The 26,622-nt window shown below is 37.2% G+C and overlaps 1 protein-coding gene across 7 annotated transcripts in view; it reads right to left on the bottom strand.

Annotated features, from left to right (window-relative positions):
• Positions 1–7,867: 7,867 nt before the first annotated feature.
• Ptprd (protein tyrosine phosphatase receptor type D) overlaps positions 7,868–26,622 on the bottom strand; it is a 470,962-nt gene continuing 452,207 nt past the window's right edge. For all 7 annotated transcript variants that reach the window (XM_050123912.1, XM_050123917.1, XM_050123913.1 and 4 more), the window contains 7 exons: positions 22,847–23,132; positions 22,257–22,435; positions 21,303–21,429; positions 19,965–20,090; positions 16,519–16,673; positions 13,620–13,755; positions 7,868–11,587 (listed from right to left, as the gene is read on the bottom strand). In XM_050123912.1, coding sequence (XP_049979869.1) covers positions 11,519–11,587; positions 13,620–13,755; positions 16,519–16,673; positions 19,965–20,090; positions 21,303–21,429; positions 22,257–22,435; positions 22,847–23,132 — 1,078 coding nt within the window. In that variant the 3' untranslated portion in view covers positions 7,868–11,518. The remainder of the gene's footprint in view (positions 11,588–13,619; positions 13,756–16,518; positions 16,674–19,964; positions 20,091–21,302; positions 21,430–22,256; positions 22,436–22,846; positions 23,133–26,622) is intronic.

Here is a 26,622-nt window from a genome sequence, read left to right as displayed (position 1 = left end):
CCTTCTCCTCCTCCTTCTTTCTCTTCTTCTCTTTCTTTGGTGGACACTTTACGTATCTTATGTACATATATGTAAACAGGGATACTTTTTCTCACTTGTGTTCCCATTTATTTTTCTGTCTTCTCTGAGTGCTGTATATAAAACATCAGCATTATATTGAATGGGCAGCCTTTTTTGTATCTGTTCTTACTGTGAGGACTTTGGAGTTTTTTGATGGTTAGTATATTGGCTCTAGGATTGTCTTAAACAAGCTTTATTATGTTAAAGTATGTTACCTCCATGATTTAGCCTCTACAATTTTATCATGAATGAATGGTAGATTTTTGTCAGAGGCATTTTCTGAATCTATTGAGAAAACAATGATGTCATTTCTGTCTTTTATTCCATTTATGTGCTGAATCTCATTTATGTAATTTCATATGTTGAAATAACTATACATCTGTGAACTGAAACCAACTTAACCACAGAGAATGAGCCTTATGAAGTGATCTTGAATTAAGTATTTTATTGTGGATTTTGAATTTTAAATCAAAGGAGATTTATTTTATTTTTTATATTCCTATTTTCTTTTTGAAATCATAATAGTACAAGCTTTATAAAAATTGTTAAGAACAATTCTGCATTTTCCATTTTTTATAGAATAAATTGAGAATTACTGGAATAGTTCTTCTTTGAAAGTCTGGTCAAATAATTCTACAATGGTACTAGAATGTTTTTCAATTGGGATATTTTATATTAATGTTTCAATCTTTGATGCTGGTTTAAGGTATGTTTATATTACTTGTTTTAATTTTAATAGGTCAAAAATATCTAGAAAGATATCAATTTCTTTTATATTTTCTAATTTACTGAATTTAGTTCATCCTTTAAAAGAACCAACTTCTTATTGCACTGAATGTTTGCATTATTTTTTCTTAACTTTCTCTCTACTTCTACAGCTTTGAGATTTGAGTTTTTTTAATCTTTTCAAAAGCCTTACAGTTCACCTTTAGATTATTTGAGAGTTTTCAGAAATGTTTACCCTTAGATGTTTGAGCAATGATCATCTCAGCATTAAAAGTTCTTGCTTCTTTTGTAGAGTATCTTGGTTCAGTTCCCAATAGCCACAAGGTAACTAACTTTCATTTCTGCAGCTTGAGGGAAAAATACAATCTAACCTCACTAGGTATGTTCATGGTGTATAGACTTAGAAACTGGCAAGATATTCATAATATAAAATAAATCTTTTTAAAATACTTCTTCATATTTATCATAGGTTTGGGCATGTTGTATTTCAATTTTAATTTTAATTCTGTGGTTTTTAAAAATCTTCTTGATTATTAATGGCAATTCATCATTCAGCACTATTTTTTTAATTTTCATTAATTTGTACTTAAGTTTTTCAGTTTCTTCTGTTTATGTGTAGCTTTATATAATTATGATCAGACAGAATTTATTATGTGGACAACCTTGTCTTGATTTTGATTTTAATGGAATTGCTTTGATTTTCTGTTGGGGGAAGCTGCTTGTTCATTCCCAGCTGCTCAGCCCCAAAATAATCACACAGAAATCACATTATTTAAATCTCTGCCTGGCCCATTAGCTCTAGCTTCTTATTGGCTAACTCTTACATCTTAATTTAACCCATCTCCTTTAACCTGTGCATCACCACGAGGTCGTGGACTACCAGCAAAATTTCAGCACTGCCTCTGGAGGTGCCTCCATGGCTTCTCCAGAACTCTGCCTTCCTTTCTCTCAGCATTCAGCTTAGTTTTCCCCTGCCTACCTATATTCTGCCCTGTGCAGGCCCAAAGAAGTCCTTTATTAACCAATGGTATTCACAGCATACAGAGGGGAATCCCACATCAAGTTTCTCTTTAAGTTGATCTTGTCCATGGCCTGGTTGTAAACTGTTTTTAATTTGTTGAGGTATGTCCATTTTCTTCATACTTTCTAAAGGACTTTTATCATGAAGAGGTGTTATATTTTGTAAAACATCTTTTCTGCATCTCATAAGATAATTGTAATTTTGTCTTTATGTTTGTTTACATGGTGAATTAAATTGATTGAAATATGAAAGTTGAACCATTCCTGCCTCTCTGGGATGAAACCTACTTGATCGTGGTGGATGATCTTTTTGATGTGTTCTTGAATTAGTTTTGCACATATTTTATTACGTGTGCATCTATCTTCGTAAGGGAAATTGATCTCTTATTCTCCTTGTTCGACCATTATTGGCTTAGGTATCAGTGTAACTGTGGTCTAATAAGACTAATTGGTAATGTTTCTCTGTTTCTGTTTTGTGGAATACATTGAACAGTTTTGGTGTTAACTCTTCTTTGAACGTCTAGTAGAATTCTTTACCAAACCCAGGCCTTTAGGTATTTTTTTTTCTTTTTCTTTTTTTTTTAATCCCTGTTAGGAATCTTTTAAATGACTGCTTCTGTTTCACTAGGAATTAAGAATCTATTTAAATTTCTTATCTGACTTCAATTTAACTCGGATAAGTGGTTTTTTTTTGAGAAAATTATCCATTTCTTTTAGATGTTCTAATTTGGTAAATTACAATATTTTAAGTATGTTGTTTTGATTCTCTGCATTTCCTCAGTGTCTGTTGTTGTGCCCCCCACCCCGCCCTTCATCTCTTATTTTGTTAATTTGAATATTCTTTCTTGCCCACTTTAGTTAACTTGGTATGAGATTGCCAATCTTACTGATTTTTCTCCAAGAACCAACTCTTTATTTCATTGTTTCCTTGTTTTTTGTTTGTTCTACTTTATTGATTTCAGATCCGAGTTTGATTATTTCTTGTTATCTATTCCCTTTTGGTGTGATTTGTCTTTCGTTGGAGCTTTCAAGTGTGTGGATAATTTACTATTCTGAGATCTCTCCATTTTTTAAACGCAGGTATTTCATACCATGAACTTGACTTCATTGTGTCCCATAGTTTTTGGAATACTGTGTATTTATTTGCATTCAATTCTACATAAATTTAATTTCTCTCTTATTTTTTGTCTTGACCAATTTTAACCCATGAGTCTCTAAGCATTCTGTTGTTTCTGTTGTTGATGATATCCTGCTTTAATGCTGGTGGTTAGGTAGAATGAAAAGTATCATTTCAATTTTTTTGTATCTGTTCAGACTTACCTTGTTTCTGATTGTGTGATCAGTTTTAGAAATAATTACACAAGCTATTGAGAAGATATTGTATTCTTTTGTGTTTGTATAATATTTTCTGTAACTATATGTTAGGTCCTTTTAGTGTTTGCTGTCGGTTAGTTACAGCTTTTCTCTCTTTAGATTTTTTTCTGGATGATCTATCTATTGTCAAGAGTGGAATATTGAAGCCTCCAACTAGCAATGTGTGAAGGTCAGCATATGAGTTGTTAGAGTTGTGTTTCTTTTATGAACTTGGGTACCCCTGTGTTTGTCACATAAATGTTAAAAATTGCAATCTCCTCTTGGTGAATTTTGCTTGGATGAGCATGTCATAACATAACCTTCCGTATCTCCTCTGATTTGTTTTGAAATCAATTATGTCAGACACCAAAATGGCTACACCTGGTTGCTTTTCAGGTCCATTTGCTTGAATTATCTTTTTACTCGATCTTTTTACCTTGAGATGAAGTCTGTCTTCCATGTTAAGGTGATTTTTTTGGATGTAACCGGAGGATGGAACCTGTTTTTGTATTCATCCTGTTAGTCTGCATCTTTCTATTGGGGGAATTGAAACCAGTGGTGTTGTTGACCTCTATCATATTCATAAATGCTCTTTTAAGATACTTGTTTTGTACTTTACTTTTGTTGAATTTCTCAGGCTTACTGTAATAGAATTAGTGGATTCTAGTGGATGTAAACCATCCTTCAATAAATGATTGTGTTTTACTGCTAGCATCTAGCCATTTAGGTTTGGTATGATTGTAATTCTAGGTGCTGATATGTGGTCTTATCTTTGGTAGATTTTTTTTTCTGTAGTTTCTGCTCTGGTTCTTAATGAGAGTGTGGTAGCTATTGTTCTCTCAGGAATGCTTCTGACGTCCTGCTAGTTGTAGCCCTGGAGTTCTGAGTACAGTACATTTCTAGGTATTGGGAACTGATACTTGGAAATGGGAATGGGCTGGAAGTGGTAGCTATGATGGGTTCATGGGAGAAAAAGAAGCTGGGTGTTCAACCAGGAACTTCTTAATTCCTTGGGAATGGGAGCATAGAATCAGGAAAGGATACAGCAGATATGGATTTTGAGGAGAGAATAGTGAGTGATGATTTGAAGTCACCCTACCTGTATCACTGGCCTACTTGCTTCTCTGGCAGGCTTGGCCTGTGAGTTTCCAGAAACTACCCTCTGGGTGGTTCCCAGGAAGGAAGGTTGTGGAGTAGATTTGTATAATTGGGGATGGGAAGGGATTAAGGGAAACTGCAACAAGTGGTCCGCTACAGAGAGGAGGATGAGACTGGGGTATTGCGTTTAGAGGAGAGGAGGGAGATGTAAGAAAGCTGCAGTTAGTCCACCCACTTCCCTGGAATTCTTTTAATCCTTTTTTCTTATCATTGAATCATTTTTCTGGTCATAATAATCTAAATTGGCGATTGCAATATTTCAGAATTTGGATTATATCTTTTTAAGACCTTCTAGTTTTACATTCTCCTACCAAATAAAATTTTGTTATTCTGATGGGCAGTTTTCTTAGCTTTTTTGAACTTTGTTTTTAGTGCTTTAACTATAAAACATGGGGGGGGGGCTGGAGAGATGGCTCAGCGGTTAAGAGCATTGCCTGCTCTTCCAAAGGTCCTGAGTTCAATTCCCGGCAACCACATGGTGGCTCACAACCATCTGTAATGAGGTCTGGTGCCCTCTTCTGGCCTGCAGGCATACACACTGACAGAATATTGTATACATAATAAATAAATAAATATTTAAAAAAAAACATGGGGGGATCATCTTTTCTGCTCATGTCTGTTTGGCGTTCTATAGTTCTCTTGTATCATGATGGGATCCTTTTATCTAGATTTGGGAAATTATGATTTTATTGAAGACATACTTTAAATATTTTCTTATATGCCTATGATTCATTTATTTTATCTTTGCACAACATCCTGAGAAAACTTTATATCCTTTTCATGGTTTTAATAATTTATAATTTTCTTCCATTGAATGACCCAGTTTCTATACTTAGTTTCAAATCCTGATATTCTGTCTTTTACCTGATCCATTCTATTGGTGACTCTTTCTTTGAACTTTTTATTGGAATAAATAAAAATTTCACTTCCAGATTCATTGCAGTTTTGATTTTTTTTTTGTATTTCTATAACTTTAGAGTATTCCCATCTGAATTATCTTCTTCATTTTATTTTGCTGTTAATTTTTATGGACATCAATAAGTTTATTCCTATCTTCACTAAGTTTATTTAGGTATCTATTTGTGTCCTGTTTGAACTCTTTGATCATATTTAATAAATATTCTTTTTAAATAGGAATCTTAAAGTTGACTATGTTGTCCTCCTTGGGGAGCATTTTTATGGTGTTTGTGATTTTAGGGGCAGTATCCTGTTGCAAGGATAAGAAGAGTGTAATGAAGTTTAACAGCTACAGGGCATGCACACCACAGCTGCAAGGATCTCCACAGATTTGGGGGTCTATCAGGACCCCCGCCACTCAACAGGCCAAATCATATGTCCATTTCACTGAAGCTCAGTTCTTTGGGGTCATTTCTACAACTACAACATGTGAACACATGACATGTAATAGCTATGTTTCCTGTACCTTAAGTATGGGTTTGGATGAACCTCAACATGTGTCACAATGGTTGTCTCGAGTCTATAAAAGCCTATATAGTCTTAGAAGAGGGAAGGCGTTTTCCATGCTTGCTCAAAGACTAGAGGGGTTATAGCAAAGATTTAGCCCCACCACCAGTGTGCAGGTTTCTGCCTCATCGTAAAGAAGGCTGAGATTTTCGGAGTTGTGGACTATGTGTGAAGCCCTCAGGTTTCATAAGGTACATGCCTGCCTGCCTGTGTGTTCTGTGAAACAGAAAAGTCCTTGTGTTATCTCTTCATTGGGGTGAGGTCTTTTTTCTCTCAACTTGCTGTCCAAGGTTAAGGAAGAGTGGTGGCAGCAGTCTATGTGTCCACCCAGTTCTGCGGACACGTCCATGGCACGAGTCTAGTGTTGTGGAGGGACCTTGTCTGGTCCTGAAAGTCAAGTCTTAAGCTTGTATTCTTCTAGCAGCAGGTGTGGCCCACCATGCAGGCCTACTTCGAGTTGATAAAAGGGTGACACACGACGCATTCCTGCTTCTCCTTCTTGTTGCTTTTAAATAATAAAAGCAGAGACCATGTCACACGATATCCTTAGCTCTTGTAAAGTTAGTTTAGTGGGAAGTGTCTACAGGGAGAGGCCCCTAAAGGATCTTAGCCATCGTCTCTGCTGCCTTTACAAATTAAACTTTATATTTTAAAGTTTATAAAGAACATGGGCCATATTAAGTGTGGGAGCCCTAAATTAATCTCTACTCAGTAATTCTCAACCAAGAATTTTGGCACGTATATACATATATAAAGTTACACCATCTCTGCCATCTCTGGCCTCTTCAGATACCTGTTTATAGGAGTAACTGTAATGTCCCAAATATATATGCTGCACCATGAACGTTCTGTCCCTATTTTCTAGTAAAGCATCATAATACCTACATAATCAACAATTAGGTGATCAAATCTGAAAATCTAATGACCAAAAAAAGCAGAAAGGAGGAAAGAGAAAAAAAAGCAAACCTAATTATTTATTCAGTGTTAGGATTTCCAAAATCATTCCTGAGCAATGGGATTCCTGCATTAAGTAATTATTTTGATAGCAACAAGTCTTCTTGATCATGTTGATTGACATGTCTTATCTTGACTCAGATTTACAGCTAATTGTAGCAGCCCTCATAATCATCACTGAATTTTGCAAGAAAATGGACACCTGAAACCCATCTTAATTTGATAACTCAATGTGAACCTTTTCCCTCCTGTCTTCACTTGTATTTCAGAGATGATCACTTATACAGAATGCTGTATTTGCTGTTTTTGCTGTCAGGGTGAATGTCTTCTTCCTCTTACTTGGGTGTTGTTGGCATTATGATGAGCTTAGGTTTGGATTGAAGAAGTGCAAACCAGATAAGGAGACTGCAAATTCCCACTATTTTATTATAAGACCATTCTTAATTTTTACTGGGGCATATGAGACAACAAACACCTTTCTTTTTCTGAGGCCAGTTGGAATAACACATTCTCTCACTTAAGATGAAGAAGTCTGCATTAGGATGCTGTGTTTTCCTTGATAGCTTTCTGAATGTGAGGGTCAGCCTCTCTCAGAATGATCTGTGTGTGCAGCAATACCTCACTATTTTCAGAGCTGCTTCCTCAAGACATGAAGCAAATCTGACCTACTATTACGATTTAGTGATGGTGAGTGTCTAAGCAAATAATCCGAAGCAATGTGTTTTCCCGGCTATGTTTCTAAATAGTCAATAAGCTAATAACATGGAATTATATGTGCAGGAAAGCTATGGTTTCTTTCAACATTACGCTGACATCCACAGCTTACATTCTACAACAGACCTTTCAGAGGATCTGCCATTGTCTATGTTCTCTACCACGAATGAAAGCAATGCCTCTTTCTTGAGTATGGGAATATATGGAATTGTTTCTCTATACTTGTCTGTGGAAAGTGCTTACCCTCAAGGGTAGACACATGTGAGAAGCAGGTTCTTAGTAGAAATATAAATATATTCCTACGAGTGCACAGGACCTAAGCAGATAGCCAAAAAATAATAATAAATAAAAAATAGAGGGAATAACTGGTTAGTTTGGAAGCATCATGCTTGGAATGGACAAAAACAAAGGCCAGGGCTGCATAACACTGACATTTTTATTAGAATTCATTTGTAACAAATGGAACCTGTGTCAGCAAAGAACTGATTTTCATACAGACTTCTTTCGCCACCAATGTAACGAAGTAAGAAAATAAAAAGCACGCCTTTCATTCTGTAAAACACTTACGCGTACTACTAATTAGAGGTAATTGTATTTTTTAACAAGCCATTTTACAAGTTATTTTTTTTTGAGTTTTCAGTCTATGCATCCAAAATGAGAGCAAAGAACACAACTGTTATCTTTGTAAAGACACTCCAAGCTTGGATGGCAAAGCCATGTAACGGATGGAGAGGATGGATCTGTAGCCTTCTGATCTCTGCTGGAGTATCAGGGCAGCCATATACCAATGGAAACCAAAACCCAAAAAGAAAAAAAATGGGAAGGGGGTTTTAAAATGACAAGAAAGACTGAAACAAAGCTAAATCAAAAGCAGGAAAGAAAAAACCGTGTGTGCTACTATGCATTTTTCCTTTCCTGTTGTGATGTGTTATCCACAGACACATAAATGAATTTCTGAAGCAGTTTCTTACAGATGGGTTCAAGTAATAACATTATTGGGTGTAGAATCAATAGGGCAGTGCATAGTACAAAGGTATAGAAAGTGCAAAGTTCCCTAGAGGCCCTTCCCTCCCCTGGCTGTCCTTGCCTTGTCTAACCATGCAAACCATTTTTAAAAAAGAGCTAAAATAAAGTTCTGTACAAATCACTTTTATATATTTGATATTTTACCATTGTAACTAATTACAAAATTATACATAACTACACATACATAGGTAAATAATAGCACCGTACTGGTTATGATGATGAAAAAAAACTAGAAATGTGGATGTTTATGATAATGGCAGATAGTGATGCTTGCCTGGGAAATTAATCTTGAATGGTCATAGAGATAAGAACAGAGTGGAATGCACATCAGTGACAGTGGGGAGTTAGTCCTAAGAACAGCTCCTGACTCTGGAGTGGTGCCCGCCTCATCCTCCTCCGGTAAACATCCGTTGGTTCATTCTCTTTCGGGGACTACTGTCTTTTCTCCCTCTGCCATATGGGCAGCTTTTGTTGCAGAGAGACGAACTGCTCACTGGCCAGTCATTCTGGTATGTGATATTCCATTAGATCCCACATGTCCAAAATGACATGTCTAGATGACGCGATACCTGTCTGACTCCCTTCATTTCACTTAAACAAAATTACAGCACTGAGAACCCTGGCACTTGGATAAATCTTCAATGATACAAGTGAAAAGAAAATAACAGACCCATAGAGTGCACATTCTTCTCTGGTTCTGATGTAGGTTAGAGAGTCTCATTCTGAGGTAGCCTTCTAGATTTTTTTTTAGTGTTATATGTATTTCTATTTTTTTCTTTTTTTTGTTTGTTCATTTTTATTTTTCTTTTTTTTTACAAAAATGATCAAATACGATATTTGTGAGTGTTTGGTCTCTAGGATTTTATTCTGCTAATAATGGGAAAATGGGAAAACAAATATTCTTCCATGCAGAGCATCATGAAGCTAAAATTAAACCAAAATATTATACCTGTATCAAAACTCTTTCAGAGTTCTTAGGATTTGGGGAGGGTAATTTAAAAACATATAGCATGTGGCAAACTCATACCACCATCCATGGCTTCCTATGGAAATTCTGTAGAAAGGTTTGGGGAGATATATACATACATATATACATACATACATATATATGTATATATACATATATAATTTATTGCCCCTTTCTGAATACTCCTAATGGAATATCAAATATATCCCGAAATATTTTCTGTAAGACTGGTGGTTACTGCATGCTCCAGAGCAGATTTGCAAGGGGTTAGAAGTGAAACAAGTTGTTCTTCCTGATGTGACGATGAGTTTCGGAGAGGCCCTGATTATCCAAGTGCTTTGGGCGGGTACAATCACTAACATCCCCCACTTGGGTGAAAACTAGGAATGCATATTATTCAAAGAGTTTCTGTACGTGTGGTAAACAGATAATGCTTTAATTGAAAGAGTAACAGATGTGAACAACTAATGGAAATCAACCGAAAGGAAAAAAGAAATGCTAATAAAATAGGCATCAATTATAAGGCACTCTAAATGCAGAACTAAAACCAAATCAAACAGCACAGCGCCTCCCAGGAACGCCACAGCCAGAAGAAACAGCGCAGCATCTCCCAGAGACGCTGCAGCCACAAAGTATTTCTGACTGAAAAGAGTAACATGAGTTTGGCTTTGCCCCTGTTACGTATTGTAAATGCAAATTTCATACACATACTATAGACAATATATGATTGAATATACTTTTTTTAAAAAACAACTTGATAGCTGATATATTACAACATTCTTCCCTCCTAAAGGGTTATGCACTGACCTTTCCCACATGCACACCTCTTAGATATTTAACAATTGTTATTGCACTAGAGTGTTAGGAATATTGAATTTTGTTGGAAGCCTGGCTAACGAAACCGTACTTGTGAATATGGTTGAGTAGGTGGGGGAAGGCAGGGCAGGAAAGTCAGGGGCGAGGTTCAGTAATCAGTGATGTGCACTCCTCAATTCCCTTTACAAATTAAAGTTTTGAAATATTAAAAATAACTTGGAAATGATGGTAATTATAGTTTTTCTTTTATCCTTAAAAAAACTAAACCATGGAAGGACTGAATGGCAGTAACAACTTTGTGTGGACATACTGTCTATATATACATAGATACCCTTAAAATATAGATATCTATCTATATATTTATATATATATATGTTAGCAGCAACTTTATACTTTGCGCCTCCCTGTTGATTCCAAAAGCAAAACAAAGCAAAACAAAATTCCCCTTGAAGTTTGCAGAGAATGGGCACTTTCTCACCAGTTATACCAAACAATTGCGTAAGTAATATCTGTTGAGACAGATACTGTAGATTGAGTGTTGCACAAAAATGTGCAAAGTTTCAAATTATTTGATATTTCTACAGTAAGATATTACAGATAACCATTCTACAGCTTACAAAAACCTACAGTTCAGAAATTTAAAAAAAATGAAGAATTACATAACATTTTAAATTTACTTTATCGCATGATACATTTTTTAAAAAAGAAAAAAGACTACACAGTTAGAAATGAAGCACAGGTCAGCAGAATCCTTTACAATATGAAAATGAAATCAAGGACTTTCTCTTTTAAACATCCCCACCCTCACCCCTAAAATATATGTATGAGTGGCATGGGGAAAGGGGCGATGTTGAAGCACAATCCACCTTCTTGTGAGACGCCACACTAGCAAATGTCCTGCGCTGACTCGAGGCCCACAGGCAAGCTCTCTCTGCCCCTACCAAGCAATCCTGAACAAGACGGTAGTTCTTTGCTGTCATTTCTCCTCCCCTTTATTTGGAATCCTTGAGGTATCTGCAAATAAAATCCTTTCAGATGCCTCCTAAGTCAGGGTTCTTGATATTATTTTTTCAGGTTAGATGATTAAACTGTGAATTCTTGGTCCACTTGGAAGAGTTTGTTTTTTGTTTTGTAATAGTCCCACTAAGTGGTTGTTAGCTAGAAGTTAAGAAGGACTTCTCAAGTGCCCTGTATGGCTCAGAAGAGACTCCATGGATAGCGAAGGGCCTGTAGTAAAAATCCAGAAGGGATCAGGGGTTTCTACGTTGCATAGTGATCAAAGCTGCCCAGGTATTCTAGTGCGGCTCGGTAGCAGAACTGGTATTGATCCTGTAGGACACAGGGTGTGAGAGAAGAAAGGAAGAAAACTGATATTTTAATTGCAAAATAAACCCAGCAATGTAAAGAAAATAATATATCTACAAGGAGCAACACTACCACTTTAATTTAGTCCGATGACCAAATGACAGTGAGCAAAGAGCAATTAGCCATGTGAGAATTGTTTTAAATTCACCATCAACCTCACTGATACTGTCTGGAAGATATCTACAACCCCTTCATATCTCATTCTTTCCAACACAATACTCACTGATTCCAAGTCATAATAATGCCAGTAAATATTATCTTCCATCTTATATGCTACAACCATCTTTGAGAAGGACCTAAGTATTTTTGATAATTTTCAGTTGAAAAAAATGTAAACTTTCCTAAAGGAAATCTGGATTTCTACTCTTTGTGTTGCTTTCCACCAAATTTGAGTTTATAAGAAAAAAAAAAAGTGTGTGTGTAGGGGGGAGTCGACAAGATGGCTCAGTGGCTAAAGGCTCTTCAGGTCTCATGACCTGAACTTGATTCCTGGGCTTCACATGACAGAATGAGAGAAATTACTTTCACAAGTTGTCCCCTAACCTGCACACATGTGGTCTGTGGCCTGTGCACTCTGCCTCCACACAAATAAAAAAAAAGAATGTAAAAGCATCAGATCAGACATCAGACTCAATCAGAATTACCATTTTATCAGATAGCCTCAAGTAAGTGACAAGCATAGAAGATCTCTATGTCTACGAGAAAGAAAGTTGTGTCTGATAGTTTTATGTGAACTTGACACAAAATACAGTCCTCTGAGAATGGGAAAGCTCAAGAAAACTCTCCCAGAAGACTGAGCTGTAGAAAAGCCTGTGGGGAATTTTCTTAATGAGTGGTTGATGTGGGAGGGTCCAGCCCACTGTGGGTGTGGTCATCCTTAGGCTGGAGGTCCTGGGTTCTATAAGAAAGCATGATGAGCAAGCCATGGGAAGCAAGCCAAAAAGTAGCACCTCTTCATGGTCTCTGCATCAGCTTCAGATTCTTGCCTTGTTTAAGTTCCTGTCCTGACTTCCTTCAGTGATGAGCAGTGCAGTGGAAGTGTAAGGAAAAAACAAAACAGAACAAACCCCTTTCTCTCTAACTTGCTTTTGCAGGGTGTTTCAGGGCAGCAATAGAGACCCTAAGACAGAAGAAAGAGGTAGCTGTGTAAGAGCAGGAGGCTTATGGAGCCTTGGGCTTTCTGGCTTGCCACCCCTGAGAATGGCTGCCCACATCCAAAATACATGCACCATTTATCCTAAAATTCAGTGCGATTGCAAGTTGTCTATTCTGGAAGACTCACACCAAAATAGAATGGTAAGAAACATGCCTTTTCTCATACAAGGAAGGGCCCTGTCATATTGAAATAAATTGGAGCATTGTTGGGGAGATGGAAAAATTACAATTTACAGATAACCACAGGCATGAGAAAAAGTAGGATTTTCCCCATAAAAGAAACTTATTTTCAGTAGCCAATGGGGCTGAAAGCAGATAGCTTCTATTTTGCTTAAATGTGCATTTTTCTACAATAAAAATGGTAATGCAAAATAAATGGAGTTTGCTTTTCTGTCTTGTCACAGTAAGTTGCTTGGCTAAATGTTAAGGCTTTTTAAATGTCCAATTTCCCTCTGTCACCCCAACACCCATTATGTTTGTCAGGCTGACATAATGTTTTAAGTATTGCAAGCCAAATGCTTGCACTATTTTGAAATCAAAGTCTGAACAATATTGTAAATTGAAGAAAGCATATAAATTGTATAATTTGGTAGATATTTGTGGAATATAAACACTACCACTCTGATTCTCTAAATCGTGGACATATACTGAGAAATGCACATATTAACTAATGAATAGAAAACGGCATTTTCAGGTTCTAAATGTTTAATATTTCAAGAATGGTTTTAAAATATTAAACAATTGGTCGCCTTCCCCATGGTGATCGTCTGTATCTTGCAACTGTATTTTGAATCCACAGAGGGTTTAGCGTTTTAGAAAGTGACCCCAAATGTTTTCTCACCTCTGTTTGTACCATGGCTGGTCGCTGTGTTCTTAACATTTTGACTGTCTGGAAGATATCTACAACCCCTTCATATCTCATTCTTTCCAACACAATACTCAGTGTTATGAAGACTCCAGTTCTTCCCACGCCAGCACTGTCATGAGAAGAAAGGCAGTGTGAGTAACATGCTCATAGCCTTGGCCTCATTTGCTTTGGAAGCAGTCATTCATTCTTCTAGAGTTTCCACATTCCCAGTTTCTCCATAAGCATGTTCAAGATAAAGTGGGAATGCTTTCACTACATGACTACCAGGCAGTATGCTGTGGTAACGTAAAAAAAAAAAAAAAAAAAAAAAAAGTAATTAGGATTGGGGCTTACAAAATAGAATGCATTTCTATAACACCATGTAACTCCAGTTGAAAAGGTCAAAAAATAACATAAAATCAATAGAGAAAAGTATGAACAGATCAAACACTGGCTTGCATTCTTCAAGTAGATCCTGCAACAAGATTTTGTCATTATGTGAAGTATGAGATAAATTAGAAAAATGTGGAACACGTCATGTAGATTGTAGATTCTCCCTTTCCTATTCTTTAGTAACATAATCTGTGAAGGATATGTCATCCTAAACAGGTAACAAATGTGTAACAGGCTTACAAACTAGAGTATCAACATTGGGTTAGATATGAAAAAACTGATTCTATAATAGACGTTTTGTTATGGGATGGTTTTCTCTTATTCTTTGGGAAGCTGTGAATACTCTATATGCTCTGATTATAAAAATATCACATCATATGTCAATTTTAGAAAATCTAAAATTATTAGATTCTCAAAAGGGCCTTTGACAGTATAGTTAACCACCACTCTGAACTACTTGTTTTCAGGTGATAAGCCGCTAAAATATCCCAAGTTTCTTTCTGCCATTTCAGCAAGGTTTTGAGTTTCTTTCTATTTCCTTTGGTATTTGAAGATAATTACCAAATTTTCATAGCAACAAGGAAGAAAACTAATTGATAGCCCTTGTACTCTTAAAAGGTGACATCTGGGGGTTTAGGTAATGAGAACACTGAATAATCTGAAATAAAAAAACTACATTTTTGGGTCTTAATTAAATGGTGTGTGTAGTGCTTGGTCACAGGCTGTAGAAAATAGATGAATTCATTTACTCTGGGATGGAGCTGACAGGCATATAAATAGTGTGTGCTTTTACAAACTGCAATTTCTCATGAATCTAAGGAAAAATGCTAAGTGGGGCTTTAAATCAATGGGCAGTTGTTAAAGAGGAGCTGAAGTTATTCGTCCCACAAACAGCAAAGGGATCTGGCAGATTCTTTGAGCCCTGAAAGTCTCACATTCATGAGGCACTTTGACTTGTGACAGTTTTGTCGCGTCCAAGTAGGTATTTCAGAGCATATCTTACTTTGACGTGGTTAATCAAATGCAACCAAAAATATAACGTTTCTGGATTCCTATTAATTCAAGAAAAGAACAGGTATCTGCCTCATTAATTTCTAAATTTAATGAATCTCAGTATATTTGGTTAATAGGCTAAAAATTAGTGTTATTTCAGGGCATCCAAAAACAAGAAAAGATATGTATTTAGAAGATGTTGGGAGGTAAAGAGATATGTGAGTTTACAGGTATACAACATGTGAATCTTTGTACTTAAGGGGTTTCTCCGTCATTGTCTGAAAACAACCCCAAAGAGCAGTATCAGGGGGCTCACGCTTAAATTATGAATATCAGATGTATTCTTTTCTATAGAGGTCACACAGAGAAAATCTAAATTAAGTGGAGAAATTAAGTGCTAGATTACAAAAAAAACTAGATGTTTCAACTCTAGTTTATAACAACAACTTTAACCACTGGCGACCATACATCACATCTTATCTGCTCTTTAGTTGCACATAGCAAGCGATTTTGACAGCGTAAAACAAATATTACCAACTCTGAGAAATAAGCATTGTTAGAAATGATCCCAGACCTGAAGAGAAACCCAAAGCTCACTGCTTTACACTATTATATGTCTTCGTGAAAGTATAGATCCAGGACAAGAGAGTGTATGCTCATGCCTCTGTCTAGTTTTTCTATTTTGAGATCTTGCTTCCTGTGTTATTAAAAACAATAGTTTTTAAAGTACCAGACTTTTTAAACATAAATGCTTTCAAGACTGACTACAAACATTATAAAAACTGACTTCAAGCTTTTACAATCCTGAAATACAGCAGTTTAAAAAAAAAAAAAACGAGAATTCTTTTTACTGTGTTCTGCACATGCAGCAACTTCCACATGCACTAAATTTATGGTGGATGTCTAAGGCGTTCACTTAGTATTTCTATTAACTTCAGTGACTTAAATTACAAAATGCTCTGGAAACTGTTGAAAATAATTAAATTGAAGGTGCTTCATTTTCTGATATAGCAACAATTTCCAAGCAAATTGCATTTTGAACTGAGGTACCATACTAATCACTTATTGACTTGCAGGAATTAGTATTGCTATTAAGTCTTGGCAGCTATTCACTGCTCTTTCAAGAGATAAAGGGGAAAGATAGAGAAAGGCAGTTGTAAGTGCAGCCACACAAAAAGAAAGCAAACACTGGCAGGGATTAGCACTACACTTATTGTTAGGGGACACACTGACAATTGCTGGCAACACAAAACTGGTTTTTTGTAGGTTTTTTATTTTTTTTAAATAGGGGATCAATGCAGGGGATAAAAACATTCCTCTAATTCTTTTCATTTTATGTAAAAAAAAAGCAAATCTTTATGTCTCATAGAACAATCTGCAAATAAATTTCAATTACACAGACTTATTATAACAAGCTTGTATACAAAGTGAATAAAGGACAGCCATTTTCAAAGCAGTCAGGCATCTATCATAAATGTCCAGTTAGCATTAGTGACTCCCTGCTCACCTGCAATGCACCGAAATGGGCCCATCTTGGCCAAACTGCTCCTTTGTTTTATGGACTTGGCCGATGAAGTCAATAAATCCTTCTCCAGACTTTGGCACTCCTTGTTCTGGCCAGTCAGTGAACTGGAACTGCCGCACTGTTCGGGACTGGCCGTCCTTTAGAGGGGAAGCCACATAACCAGCCACAATGCAGCATGCCAGGAGAGTTCAGCAAGTACAGAAACCACAAAAGCATTCATGATTTTTCCCCAAAAAATAAAAAGACAAGAAAATTATTAGGAACATGTCCAGAGAAACTAAGTTATGCGTGCTGCCATAAATTTATATATTTAATTTACATTACATATTTAAATTACAAATATTTGAGTTATCCTCTTCAGATGCACTTCTGAGCTTCAATGTTTAAATCAGAAATCATCAAATACATACATACATATTTGTATTTATATGTGTATATATATATGCATATAAATAAACATTTATATGTATCCCACCAAAATCTTATACACTCTACTTCAATCTAATAACTTCTTCACAATGAAAGGATTATACAGGCATGGCACCTACACCAGAGGCTTGCTGTTGTCACAGTGATTTCCCATTTGCCATGCATGCCTTTTCTAGCATTATAAATGACAAATGGCAATGTTTAAGGAATCTAATATAAACTAGGTAGTTGTGGTTGTCCTGGCTGCCTAACATGTCTCTGTGATACACACTTGAGCCATGCATGAGGCACAGCATGAACCATGTGACAATGCTTACATTTCAGATTAAGGACACTGTGCCAGATTGTTTTTGTCAACTCGGCACAGACCAGAGTCTCTGGGAGAAGGAAACCTTGATTAGTTTCCATCAGATTATCTTATGTGCACATATGTGGGCATTTTCTTGGTTAAGGATTGATAAAGGAGGGTGCAGCCAACAGTGGCAGCACATCCCCTAATCAGGGGGCTCCTGGGTGGTGGAAGAAATCAAGGAGAGTGAGCCATGGAGAGCAACCCAGGAAGGGGGGTGTTCCTACATGATCTCTGCTTCAGTTCCTGCTTCAAGGTTCCTGCTTTAAGCTCTTGACCTGGTTTTCCGTTTATGATGAACCTTTATATCAAATAAATCCTGCTTCCAAGTTGCTTTTGGTCAGTGTTTTATCACAGGAAAAGAAAAGGAAACTAATATAGAAAGAATCCAAGGGGATGATTTACAAGCATCCACCCTCCCCCCTTTATTTAGTCAGAGGTACCTTCCTGACTGTCTTAAGGAATTAGTTTACACAGACAACCCTAAAAGTGGATGAAAATAAGTCATATCTAAAGCATGATAATTAAAAAATGGGTGACTATTTTTACTATAATGTTTACACAGTGACTCCCACAAGCAGTAAATTAATGGTAGATGTCTAAGGCATTTACTTAGCATTTCTATTAACTTCTTTCTGAAGAGAATGTAAGACTTCTCTGAGCTCAAGAAGAACCATGTTAAAAAGATAAGGGCATGAGGTACTTCAGATTCTTTCTGGGATTGTCTGAAGTACAAGAGCAGGAGGGACCCTTTGCTCATAGATACAGGAATTCCTGCTCTAACTCACATGGGAAAGCATCACTGAACTCACGCTCACTGGACTGATCTCACTTGAAAAGGTGCTCCCAGTGGCTTTCTGCGTCCTACTCTTGGGAGCTAATCCATCCTTCTAATATTCTTTTGGGCCCAGACGTGCCCATTTCTATGATTTGTGGAGATAAAATCCCAGGCATATTGAAGAGAGGTGGCCAAATCATGATGGCCACACCTCACGTACACTAGTGGAACTGCGCATATTCTTGAGAATGGAAGAGGATCACACCAATTCACGAGAATCCAGAGGAACGTGGATAGTATCTGGGGCTATCACCAACTCCTAGATGTTTACTATGGAAGCTTGATTTGTTCCCCTGCTTTTTCTGGGAAAGTTTTGGAGGGTATAGGGAAGAAAGTCAGAGAACTGGGCAATGCAGAATTGTCTTCTGAGTGTTCTGGAGATTTCATTTTTGACAATAGTCACTTTTGACCATAATGTCAAGAACAGGTCTTGTGCAGACACTTTCTATTTGAAGAAGAATCCACCTGCCTTTTAAAGTCTAGATGGTTAACAATGCTATATTCTCACATGCCAACTGTGATCTCAGAGCCTGAGATGAGAAACATATGGGGAGCATATACAACAAAAGTCTGGCAGTTAACCACAGAGAGACTTTAAATTATATGAGCAAGTTTTGCTTTACTCTTTCTTGCTCAATGTGATTAGGTTCAACTTGGAGCTAGGTAAATGTGTTCCCTATAGGTTAAAGCCACACTTTCCTTTTTATTATCAGAAATAGCTAGGAAATTTATGTTCAAGGAACTTATGAGTTTGGCTCACACATAAGGGATAGGGACAAGCATCAGGGCCTGCTTATAAGGACAATTTAAAAAAATGAGATATTGGAACATAATAGCTTCCTTGATGTGGCCACATTCAGAGTAATTAATACATTATAATTCCTGGGATTATCGAGTCTATTACAGGAGCCAAACCTTCTGTGAATCATGTTCTCTCTGTCTCTGTTTCTGTCTCTCTCCCTGTCACAGCCAGGGCTAGGTTTCCGGGATTAGTAGGCAAACATGAGCTGAGAGAAAGCTGCCCTTCCCCAAAACAAAAACAATGGATCAAGTATACACTGTCCCCTGGTGTTTTAGTTAATCTACCCATGATGACAGTTCCAAAAATAAAGCAGGGCTTTACGCTGACCTGGTCTCCCCTAAGATATGCTTGCAATCAGGGTCTGTGAAGTTCTTATGGCAAATATATTAAAGTTTATGCCTAGAGTCTCTTACATCAGGGCTGAACCTTGGACTCAGCAATCTTTGTAGAAAATGCAGAATGAAAATTAGCCAACAAGGGTTGTCAGTTCACAGTTCTCATGGACAGACACATTAGCACATGGAGGAATAAACCATGCCAGCAAGCAAATTAGAGTGTGCAAGGCTTGTCAGAGCCTTCCGAGGAATGCCATTTGCTCCACAGTTTGAAAGTCAGACCAAATTAACCTACAAGCCCGTAATGACCTCAAGAGCTGCACAAACAACAACGTATTTACAGCCCGGAGTAATGAAGAAATCAAAACTCTCCAATGAGAATGTGCTGAGGAGGTGAACTTAAGTGCAGCCAACCAATCAGTAAATGCTGCCCAACATCAGCGCTCACCGAGCGAGTCCCCACAGCTGGGCGTCCAGGTGTGACATTTGAAGGGAAGCCAACCAGGGTTTATGAGAACACTTACCAGACAGAGGTAAAGTTAGAAATTCTTTTCCTTTAAAGTCATCCATAATGGCTGATTTCTTTTCCTTTGGAGAATGGTTATTTGGCAAACGTTCCTCTCAGAGAAGGTACACGTAACCCTCATTTCTAGCAAATGGAGGAGCTGAACTTACCCTGGCATCTGTGACCTTGAATTCCCTTAGGATATACTGAGGCATGTTGTACTCAGCCATTGGATCTACAACAAAATATTGGTACCTCGCAGATCGTTCCGCTGGCCAGTACTGGTGACATTTCTCCTAAATGGAAAGATTAATATTAAACTCCATAAGATACAAACAAAGATCTGTCTATCTAAATTAGTTCTCTTGTTAATGAAGTTCTAATCAGGGCAGTTTTAATTACACATACCTATTTTTTTTTGTACCTCTATCTGGTGTAATTTTTTCCCCAAGAAAAGCCCAGTACAGAGTCTGGCAAATCATAGCTATTTATTAAACACGAGCTGAACCGTGTGTTTCAATTGGGTGGTTATCTCATGTCTATGGATTATGTAAATGATTACATAAGTTCTTCGGCAATGCTATCCATTTTGGTCCTGTATTACATCAGCACATTCGTTTTATACCACTGTGTTTTGTAATTAGGAAATCACCAAGGATGAAGCAAAAAGAAACCTCTGCACTGATCCAGTCCATTCTTAGTTGACACCCGAGGAGTTTGGGGTCCTGGGAGTTCCGGTGACTTGTGTTGTTAGCTTTGCATATTCAGCAGTCAGATTAAGACAAGTCAGATAACTTCTTGGCCTTATATATTTTTGCTTTCTAAATGAGCTCTAAAAGCTGGGTTTTAGCCATAAGTCTATTGTTTAATTTACAAAAAGAAGAGAAAGGATGAGACTATCTCAAACAGCACAGCTAACATGCTTTCAAATGCTGTACCGGGTGGCAGGCTTTCAAATTTCTTTGATGCAACTTTATTTGTATTTCAGAATAATTATTCTTTTTTTTATTTTTTTACTTTTTATTTTTTTGGTTTTTCGAGACAGGGTTTCTCTGTGGCTTTGGAGCCTGTCCTGGAACTAGCTCTGTAGACCAGGCTGGTCTCGAACTCACAGAGATCCGCCTGCCTCTGCCTCCCGAGTGCTGGGATTAAAGGCGTGTGCCACCATCGCCCGGCCAGAATAGTTATTCTTAAAAAACAGATTTGCTATTATAACTCTTGATATATCATGTAGCTTTCTAGCACCATGCTCAATGGTTGGCCAGGAAATGAAAGTCATGAATTTAAATTTCTTTATATGGGGAACTGATGGCCCATTTTGCCATAAAATTCTACCCTATTCAGGCAAAGGGTAATAAGCATTTGCTGAGGGCCCAACATAAGTCAGAGGCACTGAGTGACTTATTAGCCTCTTCCATTGCATGCCACTGAACTAGAGTACTGAGTATTTCCAAAGCACGTAAATGAATGAGCTTGATGTCATTTTCCAAATAGGACAACATACTTACTCTGCCCATTTCTCTCAGCTTGGTGAGCATCACAACAATGGTGGAGTTGTGTTCCCAAAGCATGCGCCAGAAGTCTTCAGTGGTCTCTGCTAAGGGCCCCTGGGTAGCAATGTAGGCTTTCTGTTGTCTGAATAGAGAGAATTAAAAGAAAACATTAAAATATTTTGAGGACATGCACAAATTGATTTGTAAATTCTTAACACCAGTCCTATATATATTATTAATTCAATTGCAGGGGTTCCCATTAGGATACATAATCAATAAGATCATTTAGTACATGGTGGGGACTTTGCAAAATCAATTGTGTTGTTAATATTATTATGTATGTCTTTATCGCTGTTATTAAATTTTAGTGCCATGCTAATAGGTTAATTTCATGTGTTATCCAAATCACTTCAATGATGAATTGCATGACTTCATTTTCGAGAAACAAAGCTCATTTAATCTATTGAATTTATAAAAAATGGTCTAAAATAGCTGCTTTATCAACTTCCAGATCTAAGTGGTTTCTGAAAGACTAGGTTCGAAGGTCAGATTCAGAGAAGCAACAACGAGAGGCTGAGATGATTCAGGTATCTGACATTCAGATCCTCAGCACTCATATAAAGTGTTGGGTGTTTTGTGTGTGTGTGTGTGTGTGTAGGTAACACAACCCCCAACACACTCACACTGGTATAAACATGCACATATGCCATGCCCACCCACATGTACACAGCCATACAAGCATTTACATGTCACACAAGTATACTTCCCCATCCTTACATGCAATAGAAACTTGGTTACTATTGCTTAATTCTAACTAAAATTAAAGAAAAATAAACCACCCCAAGAATTGAATGATGATCTATTCAGAAAGAAATTCGCTTTGAATTGAGATGAAAATCTTTGTGGTTATAAATCTAGGGCACATGCAAATACAAGGCTTTAGATTGTCAGGGGAGCAAGGGTAGGCACCTGTATCCATCAAGAAAACTGGCATTGATGTAATCAGAGCCTTCTACTCCTCTGATAGGCTGCAGGCACACCCTTGTGGATTCATATGGCATAATATTAACAAGGCGGTTTTTGAATTTATTACATGGAAGATTGGCACTGATGAATCTTGAGGTGTGAGCTTTTGAGCTGGCTAGACGCTGTTGAATTAAAAAGAAAAAAGGCACAAAGATAATATTACCCAATGGTTTGAATGCAATGAACCTAATATGACCTTTTTAGATATCAATCGTCTCTTTACTTGATGGTAAATATTCATAGTGTACTTCCGTTTAGCTAATTATTCCACATAACCTACTGAATATTGTCAACATTGCATTTTGAGAACATGATTTCTGAATTTATATTAGGACACCAAGGGCCCCTGATAGTTGAGGGAACAAAAAAATGGAGGATTAAAAAAAATAAAGAAGAAAGTGTTTTATAATCTGATGCTAGAGCAGAAGAAAAATGAAGCTTGTACTTCAAAATTTGCAAGGTAACAAAGTGAAGCCTAGTTCAAAGACAAAATAAATTGCTAGTGAGTAACCACATCACAGCCAATGGCGTACCTTAAATTCGAGCTCCATTCCGGTGACATTCTCCCCTGTTTCTATTTGTGTCAGCTTCTGAATGTAGGCATACAAGTTTCTAGCTGGCACTTCGGTATTTCCACATGTCACTGCTTCTAACAGCGCATCATGGATAAAGATGTACTGGTCCTCTGTTTGCACCATGTAATTCCTCTGGGCTCTCATTAAAGTTACATGGCCATAAATATCTACAGTTTTTTCATGCTTTATTCTTTCTAACATGGCATCTATTACAATGAAACAGCCAGTCCGGCCAACACCCGCACTATAAGACAAACAGAGGGGGGAAAGCCCACATGAATTTAGCAAGAAGTTAACATACAAAAATGTCATATCATTTTGTTAACCAAATTCAAACCTATGAATTCAACTCAGATTGCTATTACATGGATTTTCAACTATTCTCGAGTAAAACATATTAAAGCACCAATTACTGATACATATACACATATATATGTACACATATACAAAATAATGAGTAAGGCTCATTTCGTTTCATAATATAGAAATCCTCAATCCATAGTTACAGCCATATCAAACAATATAATGTTATGTCACATAAGTATTATTATTTCAAATTTTTATTATACATTCTGACCATAGTCCCCCGTTCCTAAATTCATGCTCCCCAGTATTCAATCAGAAAGGGGCAGACCTCCCATGGGCAGCAAAGTGTTATGTTTTTAGCCAACCTGCATGGCTGCCACTTCCGGGTTCTAGGGCCACGCATGTGCGAACAATCCCTCAGGCAAAAATACCTAGCCACCCCATGGACCTTAAAAGGCCCTGTGTGACCCACAGGCGGCATGGGTACATCACCTATGTCTGACACAGCTATGTAAACCCTTGTACACATGTGTGAGCTCTGTCATCTGTGTATGACGTAGCTACATCATCACCCTGTGCACACACGATAGGCAGCCTTTAAAAGCTGGATGCACCATCTTCAGCCCTCTCTTTCTGCACCCAACTTCCCCAGGCCTGTACACGTCTCCTCCAATAAACTCCTAAGCTGGTTTGTTGTGTGTTTCATGCTTCCTTCTCACTCACACCAGGTAATTTCACAAAGTATGGCCTATCAAGCTGCTGCAAGACCAAGCACCTCCCCCAAAGATAAAACATTAATTATGCTGTCTAGATTCAAAATATTTTTTAAATTGTTGTTCAGTATCTAACTAGATAGTCACATGTTACAGCTCATGTCTGTAACCCTAAAATTTGAGAGGTGGAGGCAGGGAGATCAGGATTTGAGTCTAGTCTAAGTAAGTTTGAGGCTGACCTGGGAGATAAATAAAATCCTGTTTCAAAAACAAGAACAAAAATATCTAATTAGGCTTTTAGACAAAGCAATTTTAGTCTATTTTTGATTGAAAAATAAAAACAAAAACAATGTGTCTACTAAATAACTCAAGCATGTCTTATTGTAAAATTCTGTAGGGAAGTTTTAAAACTAGTCTAGTGGGATATGTTGAATTAACATATGAAAATGTTGCACAGTAAAAATAATGAAGGGTAGTATTAAGAAAAATTCTTAATAAATAACAGTCAATTGAGAGTATGTGTTCCTTATTTTATTTTCTTTCAATGTACTTTCTCAGTGAAATTCAGGCCTTCAGTGTGGAAAAATAAAGGCCTCAGATTTGTTATACAAAGAGAGTAAAGGTAATTTTTAAACCCTGTTATGTGTGGACTTACAGATCAGCGTTACAGCTGGACTAAAAGAAAAGGACATGAAAGAGACAATCCATAATGGGCTGGCAAGGTCTGCTGCTCCAAGGAGGCAGGCTCATTTAAGGAACTGGCTTAGAGAGGCAGGGGCTTAAAACACTGAGCATCCTCTAGTAAGGAGAAGGATACTAAGAAAATAGCACACTTTTGTTCCTGCAGTGTCAAGGTAAGCCTTGTGTTTCCTTTGATCTCATCCTTCAAGATGAGCACATTTATGTGTTCAGAATGGATCACTGGAAAACGCCTTACTCCTTTAGATTATACATATTTGCCTCACAGCAAATATACATTCAGTAGGCAGAGATACATATTACCAGTGTAGAATATATTCTAGTTTGTTTTCTCTTGTTCTAATAAACACTATGATCAAAGTCAACCTGGGAGGAAGGGTTTACTTTAACCAGTGGCTGACAGTCCATCATTGAGGGAAGCCAAGACAGGACCACAAAGTGAGGGTTTAAAGCAAACACTGCTGGAGGCATGTTGCATACTTGCCTGACTCCAGGCTTTCTTATACAGCTCAGGCCCACCTGCCTTTGGGATAGTACTGCCCAAAGTGTGCTGGGCCCTCTTACATCAATGAGGATCAAGAAAAATGCCCTGCAAATATGCCAACAGGCTATCTGGTAGAAACAGTACTTCAACTGAGGACCCATCTTCTACCATGTGACAAGCTGACAAACCAGAGTAGTAAATGCTCTTCTTTAATTATGACATGCCACTCTCTGTTGTCACCTCTATATTTGCTTTTATTTACTTGTCTGTCCAACTGCAAATATATCTCTTTAGTCAATTAACAATGAGGTATTTTGATAAGTCAGGTAGGGGATATGACAATATAATAACTTCCTTCTTATCATTAAAGATTCTGAAGCCAATCCAAGAATGTAATGATTTGCATAACAGTGAGTTACAACAAAATAAAGGACTGTTGGTATGGATTAGAAATGGAATTTGAAAGATAAAAAATTGAAGTGATGGACCAACAAGAGAAAAAAATGACTTTTAAATCATACTGCTGCCACTCGGAGATACATGTGAAATTTTTTATAGATCTATACTGACTAAAGGATCTATATAAGTAATCTGCCAAAACTACACAACGGATGAGTTTAATAAACACCAGGGCTAGTCTCAAATGAACTGGCAGTTTCTCTAATGTCAATGTGGCTACAAGGTAATAAAACAGCATTAAAAAATACTTGATTTAACTACTAATCACTGCAGATCAAATCTACCTTCCAAACAGAAACCTATTATTTGCAGACTATACAAATTTTACATAATCACTAATTTAAAATTGCTTATGGCTTTATGTTCCATACCAAAGGCCCCTAGATTCTAAGACTCTTAAGCTTTAAGCTCACAAACTAATATGACATTGATAGATCCTACAAAAAGCCTTTGGGGAATGAAGAATGCAATATTTTTTTCCTTCTAATTTGGCACAGTTTCTAATGAATACTGGTATATGAAACTTCCTTAATGCAAAATACACTATGAGTCTATCCAAGACTATATATCAAGTTGACTATAGCTATAGCAGAGGCATTTTCTGAAATCCTCACCTGGCACCGTTTAAATGTCTAGATGACACAGTGTTCTATAGTGTCACAGAAAAAGATGCTGCAGAAAGGTGCTCAGTCTTAGGAGACTGAGAGAAATAATTCCAGCTCTAAAGAATTCAAAGCTTTTCATAGTAATAATATCGCCCCTTCCCCCCCAAAAGAAAGGGAAGCAAATGCAGTATGGACCTGAGACTAAAATAACACATTGTGAGAAGGGACAAAGGCAGGCTCTAACTTGAAGAATACATATGTTCACTCAAAGCACAGCAAACTGTTCACTGGTTATTCTTGTTGATCATAGTGAAGGAAAGAGAGGCATGGGCCTCTTTAGGACTTACAACTTCTCATTTTTTCTGGGGTAGTCCATTTCAGGTTCAAGGATTAGATATATGCCCATCTTAAAGCAAGCCTAAAAAAAATAAGGTACTTTTCCAGGTCCTAATGTGACCCTGAGAATGT

The sequence above is a fragment of the Alexandromys fortis genome, unplaced genomic scaffold (genome assembly GCF_014885135.2).
Source record: "Alexandromys fortis isolate MF-2015 unplaced genomic scaffold, M_Fortis_MF-2015_v1.1 scaffold_166, whole genome shotgun sequence".
NCBI classification, from domain to species: domain Eukaryota; kingdom Metazoa; phylum Chordata; class Mammalia; order Rodentia; family Cricetidae; genus Alexandromys; species Alexandromys fortis.
The sequence above is the reverse complement of the archived record's forward strand: the minus strand, read 5'-3'. Positions and strand labels throughout refer to the sequence as shown.